Raw genomic sequence first — 9666 nt, 5'->3', positions numbered from 1 at the left:
GTCAAAAAGCTAAACTGTATAGTCCAGGGTTCACAAAATCTTTGCTTCTCATCATTTTACAATGAAAAATTACACGATTCGACGTACAGGGATCATATCCATCCCTTAATGTTACTGAAAGGTGAAGGATATCATACATCAAGTTTATTGTATTCTATGGGAGTAATTTTGAAAAAGAGAAATCTGTAACTCTTGTCAAAAACTGAATTGTACAGTTGTACTTGAAGTATACAAGTGAAATAATTAGTTGAAATCGGATCAAGGAGCAACCAGACCTTCTAATGTGTAACTTAGGGACTCGGCCCAATCCACCTTGAACATCATCGCTTTCAGCGTGTCCAATACATTATATTCTGGATCCAGTTTTCGTTGCCATCCCTGCAAATCATGGCCAAGAACATCTCAGAATATTCGCTTATACTACCATGGCTGTCCTTAACACAGAAAAAAATATGCATGGAGACTAGTATATGCTAGCGGGCATTCATGAGAATAAAGGAGGGGAGCAAATACCTCAAGAACCATGGTGGTTACCATTACAGTACAAACATTTCCGTCAATGTTGACTTTATGATGTCGAACTAACTCCAGTAGTTGCTGCATGCAATCGGCTGCATGAAGAGTATCACCTTCCGGTGACCGCCATAAACTGAATTGCTTTTCCACTTCCTGTCATACCAAATTGTTAAAATATGAAACTACTGATGAGACGTTACTAAAAAAAAAAAAAAAAAAAACATATGATTTCATCAATATTTCCTCAGATCTCCAGCATATTTTGGGGATGTAGAGGTAACACCAAGCATGGTTAATCGGGAATTTGTGCGTAGAATACAAAAGAGTGAAGTTAGGAAGGCGTTAAGGAAGATGGGGTCAAAGAAAGCAGAGGGACCGGATGGTATACCCATAGAAGTTTGGAGGTGCTTCGGGGAGAAAGGGATCGAATGGGTAACCATGCTCTTCAACAAGATTTGGAGGAGCAACAAGATGCCATCGGCTTGGAGGAGAAGCACTCTTGTCCCTTTGTACAAGAACAAAGGTGATGCTCAAGAGTGTTCCAACTATCGGGGAATTAAACTCATGAGTCATACGATGAAGTTATGGGAGCGGGTAATCGAGCAAAGGCTTAGGAGATGTGTAGACATCTCGGAAAACCAATTTGGATTTATGCCTGGGAGATCGACTATGGATGCGATTTTTATCATGAGACAGTTGATGGAATACCATCGGGACAAGAAGAAGGACTTACATATGGTTTTTATTGACTTGGAAAAGGCATATGATAGGGTACCAAGAGAAGTACTTTGGTGGGCTTTGGCGAGAAAGGGTGTGTCGCGAAAATATATTGACCTCATAAAGGACATGTATGAGGGGGCTAGTGCAAGTGTTCGCACTAATGTTGGGAGAACGGAAGAATTTCCTATTACCATCGGGGTGCATCAAGGTTCCGCACTTAGTCCTTTTCTCTTTGCTATAGTTATGGATGAGTTGACAAGGGATATTCAGGACGACATCCCTTGGTGTATGATGTTTGCTGATGATATTGTGTTGATTGATGAGACAAAAGAGGGGGTGGAGAGAAAGTTGGAATTGTGGAGGCAGACTTTAGAGACTCGTGGGTTCAGTGAGCGGGAGTAAGACCGAGTATTTGAGGTGTCAGTTCACTAAGGTGGCGGGGTTGAGATCGACAGAGGTGGGGAGTATTATTTTCGATGGGAATGTTGTCGAGGGTTGGATTTCTTGGATATCTAGGATCTATTATTCAAAAAGATGGGGAGTTAGACGGAGATGTGGCTCACAGAATTAAAGCGGGATGGTTGAAATGGAAGAGTGCTTCAGGGTTTCTATGCGATAAAGATATGCCCCAAAGATTAAAGGGAAAATTTTATCGCACGGCAATTAGGCTGCCCTTCTACTTTACGGCTCCGAGTGTTGGGCCGTGAAGCATTGTCACATTCAAAAGATGAGTGTGGCGGAGATGCGCATGTTGAGGTGGATGTGCGGACATACAAGGAAAGATCGGTTAAGGAATGAGGTGATTAGGGAAAAGGTAAAAGTGGCGCCAATAGAGGACAAGATGATGGAAAACCGCCTAAGATGGTTTGGCCATGTGAGACGGAGACCTATGGACGCACTTTTGATTAGGAGGCCGGAGACTTGGAGAACCGAAAAGGTCCCTAGAGGCAGAGGAAGACCGAGACAGACATGGTTGAGAGTGATAGAGCACGATATGAGAGTTCTGGGCTTGAGGAGAGTATGGTGACGGAGAGGGCACAATGGAGGGAAAGGATACATGTGGATTTTTAGTATCGATGTTTTTTGATGATTTAATGTTTTTTTTTTTTTGTTTTATTTAATTTAAAGAAACTAAATTATTTATTTTTCTCTCCTTTATTACACTTTTTCACCAACCACTTTCTTATAGATTTTACCCGGTTCATTCCGGATCCTTAACTCTATTTCGGTTTTTAAAAATCGTTTTAATCTTTTCTCTCGATTTAAATTTTAAGTTTTTATAAAAGAAAGACGGAATTCGATTTTAAAACCCCTAAGTTTACCTTGCCTTTCCATTACATTTTTCGTTCTTCCTTTTTGTTTTTCATCTTCCCTTTTTTTATTCGCATTTTGAGGCTTGCGTTCACCCATAGACGGTTCGAAAGGATGATTCATGTCAGCCGACCCCAAATCATTTTGGGATTAAGGCTCTGATGTTGTTGTTGTTGTTGTTGTTCCTCAGATCTCCAGCTAGTAAACAAAGAGATTTAACATCAACCGCAAAACATTCTAAAAAAGAGGCTGATATGAATGGAAAGCGGGAACATTAATAGTTAATAATTCATTGAGTTCTCGACTCATGCATTTCCATGCAAGTACGAAACATTATAGGTGGGAAGTACCTTGATAAAAGCCCCAGGGTTAGGGCAGTTCTGCCGTTTTGATAGTTGTAGAGTGCATCGAGCAGCAGTGCTGCCATCTCTAAGGGCAACTGCCTTGAAAAAATCCAGCATGTTAGTCCTATCTTTCTTAGAAAGTTCAGCAGTCATTCCCACATCAAGGAATATCACATGAGGTCGTGATTCAAAGAGCTGTTTCTTTGGGCTTCTCTGATTTAGCCGAACAAGTATATTTCCGGGGTGCATGTCAGCGTGGATAAAATTGTCAACCTGTAAATAGAGCGTAACTCTTGTAAAGAATACACATTAAAACTACTAGTAACAAAGAAAAAGACTTCAAGATAACCAGACAGACGCGGATCTCAAACTTCGTAGATAACAAGAATCAAACATGAGCAGATGTCTTTTTAAATTAAAAAAACACATGGATTGAAATATCGAATTGCCGACAATGTTACTCCTACCCTTCATATTACGTTGTGTACTCGCGTGTTTGACACTCAGGCATGGGTGTGAGGATAAAAGAATCAAATTCCATAAGAGAATAGACCAAAAACTAGCCGAAGAAACACACCTCTTACTCCACCTCTCGCCTAAAATGGAATTACGCCTAAATGAAATACCACTGACTCAAGCTAAAGGCACACCTTTATGAACACTAGGACTTTAATATAAAATTGCAATACCAATTGTGGTTGTGAATCGTGGTAGCATACTATGATGCTGTGAGGCAAACAATGATACTATTGACTGCAGCTTGTTATTATACCCGTCATAGAAGCCCTATCAGTCTAGAATCATTGTGTCGGTTAGATGGCATGTAGGCAATGACTGACTACTCACCGGAAATCCGGAATGGATGGGTAAGAAAACCTAAAAGACAAATACGAGAAATCGGATATAGCCATATGGGTTCGCAAGAAAAGTTAACTTAGGAGCACCCATCCAATAATTAAGAGTACAAAATAAAAGTATTTTTGAGAAATAGATGTATCTAATGGGCATTAGAAACAATGTTACAAAGGTTTTACTGGTCGTACAAAATAAAGAAATGGATCAGCAGTTCACCACTGTCAGGGCTCAGGGTGCATGAGTTCACGTTGATAAGGAATAATACAATGATTTCAGCGACAAAATCATGTAGATTTCAGATAAAATAAACATATGCACCAGCAGTTCATCACTGTCACGACGCAAGGAAATCACATTTACAAGAAATCAGACAACAAATTCAGACAAACTACAGCAAAACAGAAGCTTACACAAAGCTGGGTGTTAGAATTGAAAAGTAGAATAGTTGCGTCAGGGCAATGGAAATCGTTTGATACTATTCAACATATATTGAATCGAGGACCAGTTTGACGAGGGGTTAGCATGTGCTGCTTAAGGTCTATACATGATTTTTGGAATATTGGGATGGTTACTTGCGGGAAGTATATAGGGGGTCACTCTAAGCCCAAACAGAAGTTTTCAACCATCAGAGAAGTTCAATGGGTCACCCAATATCAAATTTCCATGCAAAAAAAGGATTGAGGGAGTCACATATGATAATTCGAGCATGGAGATTCAAGCAAAAAATGGCCTAATGATGATCAACTTTAATACGGATATAAAGGGCTTCTGTAAGCAAGCATCTACTAAATCTCGGTACCAACTTGCCAGAATGAAAAATTTCTTGCTGTTAGGAGAATAGCCAAAGTAGCATATAGTAATACCAAAAGCTTTCTGAGACATGCATGACAGTATCATACCGGCAACATTTTCAAAAGCATCTATTTCTTCAAAGAGAAATATAATTCATTTATTTTTTTCCAAAAAATGCAGCAACTCATACCAAAAGCATTTTCAGAAGTGCATGACTGCCAATATGAGCAAGTGCAGTTTTGACTCTATCGTTTCCTTCAAATTCATCAACATAGTGCAAAATACTTTCCCCGTGCTCAAAGGTTTCCACCAAAACTGCTGGGTGTACCAGCGGATATAGAGGTTTAGGAAATGAAACGTCCTTCCATCTCCGAAAGTTATAACTGAAACGACTCAGATGTGCAGCCTCCCTTGCAAGATCAACTTGAGACATCATAAACACTGCAAACTGTTGCAAGCTTTCATCTAGTCTCAGCCACTTTAGTGCGGGTATGCAGCTCGAAATTTTAGCAAAGACATTTATTATCATGAAGTCTCTTCGTATAGCCTCACCAACACCAGGGTGTCTCACCTTCACGGCAACTAAAATAGGCTTAATTGGACGGCCAGGATACCGAAATTTTAGAGTAGCTCGGTGAACTTGAGCCACACTTCCCGACGCCACGGGTTTCTCTTCAAAATTCTCAAATATTTCACCGAGCTTTCGTCCAAATGCCTTTTCAATTGTTCTTTTTGAAAAAGGAAAGTCATGGGCTGGCGCTTTGGAGTGCAACTTAGCTAGTACTGTGCAAAGATCCTGAGGGAAGAGATCGGGTCTTGTAGCAGCCCATTGGCCCCATTTAATAAATGCCGGACCCGCTTTTTCTAGAGTACGGTGGAGAACATGAAGCCATGCTGTCCTGAAGTCCTCGCCAAGCGAATCAGCAAAAGGAGCCATCATGATGCAAGGTGTAAATATGACTGCTAAATAAATTGCCCGTATAAAAACAAAAAGGGCCTCCACCAACGGAAAAATAAAGGATGTCAGATAGATTTGTCCGTTTTCTGCATGTTTGTACAGAGCTTCAGAAACGGGCAAGCTTTCTGCATGACTCCACATACTTTGTCCAGCTGAAAGCTGTCCGACTATAACAGCGAGTAGACTGGGAGCAAGAAGGTGGTAGCGGCTTAAAGCTAAACTCACAGCAGTAGCCATTTTACTTATACAACCCAAAGTGGGCCCACCATGAGGCTGCATTAGTAAAAACTTTTTCCACGCAAGTTGAACTTGGCGTGTTGTTATACTTGCAGAGAGACTATGCATTTTGCGGATGCCATAGATACTTAATTGATCCTTGACTTCAGAAAAGTGTCCGAATGTGTTTCTTTTCCCAATAAGATTGTACCTCGAACACGGATCCAATTTACTGCAGCTACATCTCTGATCTTGAAGAAAGGTCCGGACGATCCTTCTAACACTCCCAGCAGCCAAGGTTCTGCATTTAAGAGCTCATAAGACACGCAGACGAATTGCTATAATATGAACGAAAAAAAGAAAAGATGAAGTGATGACAAGACAACTAAGATTTTGGGTCAGAATGGAGGTTGCTAAGATTTTTTCCAAACAACGGCGACAACATTATCCCAATGCCTCGACAGCATCCACAAATTGCGACATCGGAGGAGGTCGGATGTGTGCAACATTAGTTTGTGTTAAAAGCAAAAAAGAGAAGTTTTTTCAAATGACCCGTAGTGAAAATTGCATGGTACTAAGATTTGTTTTCCATCTCAACAGATCATTCCACATCACAGTGAAGAATACCACACAATAAGGTCAGAAATGAAAACTATTAGTTCGAATATCCTCCCAAGTCACAAAAGTGAACTGCATGCTCTGCCTCATGGGATAGTTAGCAAGGTGTTACACACAAGTACAAAATAAATGTTTGTTAGAAAGTCTGAGCAAGGCCTCTGTGTTTAAACTTCTGTATCGAGTAAAGTATCGGTCAGGGGTGTGGTGAGGAATTTAAAAGACGTTTTTTTTCATTATGCGGTCCAATTTGACAACATAAATCAGTCATGCGGATCATTTCTCTCATTCTTTTTAAGATAAAAATGTTCCCTTACTGAAAGAAAGTATTTAAAGGGGAGCCTTGGCGCACCGGTTAAGGTGTTGCTTTTTTGCCGTGGGATCACGGGTTCAAGTCCTAGGAGCGGCCTCTTGCCAAAATGGCAAGGGAAGGCTTGCCCCTATTACAACCTTGTGGTGGGACCCTTCCCCGGACCCTCGCCTAACGGGGACGCCATCGTGCACTGGGCTGCCCTTTACTGAAACAAGGTATTTCTCCCTCAATCAACTATTAGTAGCACTAATTCGAAACTATGCATCATCTATTGCCGTGTTCTTTAAAAAGGGCTCAAGCCTAAAAGTCTAAAACACAACTCTTTAGTCCTCCTCGAAAACATATTGCAGGCTTTGCAGCTACCTAATCCACCTAATTTCTATATTACACACTCTCGAGACCAACTTCTTTTTGTGAAACACTTACACATTGTTTGAATAGGAAAAGAGGAGGGAAGAAGAGGGGAGGGAAGGGGGAACGGATTAAAAACGTTTTCCATCCAACTTTTTCCTATGTTGGAGCGCTTTTAATTTGACTTGGAACCCTACAAGTCCCTCCAAACCAACTAGCTAACCAAACGAGGAATTTTGTCCCCCTACCTTTCCCTTCCCTTCCTTTCCCTTCAAATCCCTCCATCCAAAGAAAAGGCTTATTCTTTGCTTGCAAACGAAACATCTCAGATACTGTTTACTACGGTACTTCCTCCACCAGTCTATATTCACGGGAAAAAATCCCTAATAAATCAAAGATTCAAAAGCTACAGTAGTTTACAAATAAACGGCGGAAACCAACAACTGTACCGAGTTTCCAAAGACGAGAAACTTATCATTGTCTTATACATCAGCCTGATGAGCAATACTCCGTATGAACGCAGCTGAAAACTAACTGATTGTACAATACTACTAGATCAGCTCTTCGATCTAAGCGACTATCTAAAATTGAAACACGACATTGAAACATAATCACTCCAAATCACTGTTTTCAGCTGAAGTCAATACATAACATCCAGCAAAAACATCGGGCATATTTAATTTAGGAGCGGAGCTAGAAATGAAACTTTGAAGTAGCGAACTTTCCTCGTGGTGTTTTATATTTACGCTACGGTTACGCATTCAGGGATCTTTGGATAGCAAAAATCGATCACCTTAACTATTTCTTTCGGGTTTGGGATATCGAGTGCTACCCTTTGCTACTAACTAGCTCCGCCCCGCGATACAAATACAATTCAACAGCATAACATTGCAATTACAACACAAAATCAATAAAACCCATTACTCCAAATATCACAGGAATTACTTGATTTACTTCAGCATATAAAGATCCAATTTTTATTATTTTCAACCATTCCCAGCAAAAATCAAAAACTACCCAATTCAAAACTAAATTAATACTATATAATCATGTAATTACATCACATAAAACATCAAGGAATCAAAAATAATTAATTAAACACTCAGATAAAATTGTACTATTAAAGAGGGAAAAATTACCTGGACATAGTTAATTTATCAAGTGTTTTTGAGCATTATTTGGATAATAAATTAGTTGGAAATCATCAAAAACCTTGGATATGTTCGTTGTTTGCCACTCAAAATATCGGATTTTTTGGTGTGTTCAGAAGGGAGGGGAGAAAAGAAAAAGAAAAGGGAAAAAAGAAAAGAAAAAGAAGGTTTTGTTTCTTCGAATATAATCACACGTGTAGAAATCACAAAATTTGGACAAAGGTTGAGTAAGCTAAAGCTCTTGTCGTGCACAAATCAAAACTCATGTAAAGTAAGTTTGATTTTAAATTAGTTTTAAATCCCTGAAAATTGAAGAGTTTGTCTTAAAAAATTGTATAAGAATATTTAATTATTTATGTAGTTTGATTCGGCCAAAAGTGGACATGACATGGAAAAAATTTATTTATGTAGCTTTAGTTATACGGCGGAGTAGCAACTTTTTTTGGGGTGTAAAGGAATCCACAAGAACAATATGTTGTTTGTGACTTTACAACTAAGTTTAGCTGAAACTTGTTTTATAGTAAGTAATCAACGAGAAACGGAAACAATACGAAGTCGGCGAGCTTTCCAATAGTGAAGCCAAGTTTTTCCTCCATGTTCATATTTAATAGGAATAAATATAAGAATTGGGCTGGTTGAGATGGTTCATCTATTATGGTATCAGAGTCAGGGTGACCAAAGGTCACAGGTTCGAATCCTGGCAACCCCAATAACTCACGAAGTGAAATTTCAGCACATGGTATGAGGGGGCATGTGCATTAACCACTCTTCGAGCCTAACCACTCTCTAGGTTATCCCAAGTCATGGGATCTCTTCCGATGGCCCATACGTTAAGTAACACCATTCCCTTTTCCAACCGTTTTTTGAAGCTTTCTTTGTAAGATTTTCAGTTTGTCCAGATTGTGCATTAGTTATGCCATTGCTCATTCGAAGGTGTTTGATGTTGTGTCTGTTCCTGCAACAATTAAATCCTAATCGAGAGAAAAGTATGAGAAGTCACTATATTAATTAACGATTAAAAGAGTCAATTTTTTTTTTATCATAAAATGGTCATTTTTCTGTGTTAACCCATACAACGACAACATAGTATAATTTGCGAGTACTAAATGAGCGTTCTACTTTCATTTTCGTACCTCCATCGCTGTATCGTGTGCTGTGCCGCGATGAAAATTCAACATATTTTTTTTGGCAATTGTAAAGATAGAGAGTTTACATACTAAAACTACGATTCACATGCGAGTCGTACCGTACATAGTACATACATATAACATTATTGAAAATAAAAGTACAACATCCTATAAAACTAGTACGGTAAATGAGATGTCGGGTAACAAGAACATATTGGTGGACGAACAGTTGATTCACATGATTCACATGCTTAAGAGGTACGTACCATAATATTGATCAACCTGATTCAATCGACTTGAGGTTTTAAAGCATGCGCGACTTAACAGCTTCAAGGCTTTAAATAGTTTACACGTTATGTAATGAGTTCCACAAATTTCAAGTATCATTAATTCATTA

General features: G+C 39.3%; 1 protein-coding gene across 2 annotated transcripts; it reads right to left on the bottom strand.

Annotated features, from left to right (window-relative positions):
* On the bottom strand, window positions 1-8427 carry LOC141656447 (uncharacterized). Of its 2 annotated transcripts, none has more exons than XM_074463332.1 (5): window positions 8131-8427; window positions 4729-6013; window positions 2898-3164; window positions 514-669; window positions 1-378 (listed from the first exon to the last, which is right to left on the bottom strand). In XM_074463332.1, the coding sequence occupies exons 1-5, from the start codon at window positions 8136-8138 to the stop codon at window positions 259-261; spliced, it is 1836 nt and encodes a 611-aa protein (XP_074319433.1). In that variant the 5' UTR covers window positions 8139-8427; the 3' UTR covers window positions 1-258. The 2 variants fall into 2 exon arrangements, 1 of the variants encoding a protein (XP_074319433.1); XR_012548507.1 differs by lacking the exon at window positions 1-378 and adding an exon at window positions 2559-2745 and having other exon boundaries at window positions 582-669; window positions 8131-8387.
* Between the last annotated feature and the right edge of the window lie 1239 nt (window positions 8428-9666).

Source organism: Silene latifolia, chromosome 5, assembly GCF_048544455.1.
Source record: "Silene latifolia isolate original U9 population chromosome 5, ASM4854445v1, whole genome shotgun sequence".
NCBI lineage: Eukaryota > Viridiplantae > Streptophyta > Magnoliopsida > Caryophyllales > Caryophyllaceae > Silene > Silene latifolia.
Note: the sequence above shows the minus strand (reverse complement) of the source record. Positions and strands in the feature narration are given on the sequence as shown.

Coding starts and splice junctions, on each gene's coding strand:
- LOC141656447 (XM_074463332.1), bottom strand. Junction 3,165..4,728: donor CACTTCTGAAAATGCTTTTG/GTATGAGTTGCT, acceptor CTCTATTTACAG/GTTGACAATTTTATCCACGC. Junction 670..2,897: donor ACCCTGGGGCTTTTATCAAG/GTACTTCCCACC, acceptor TTGGTATGACAG/GAAGTGGAAAAGCAATTCAG.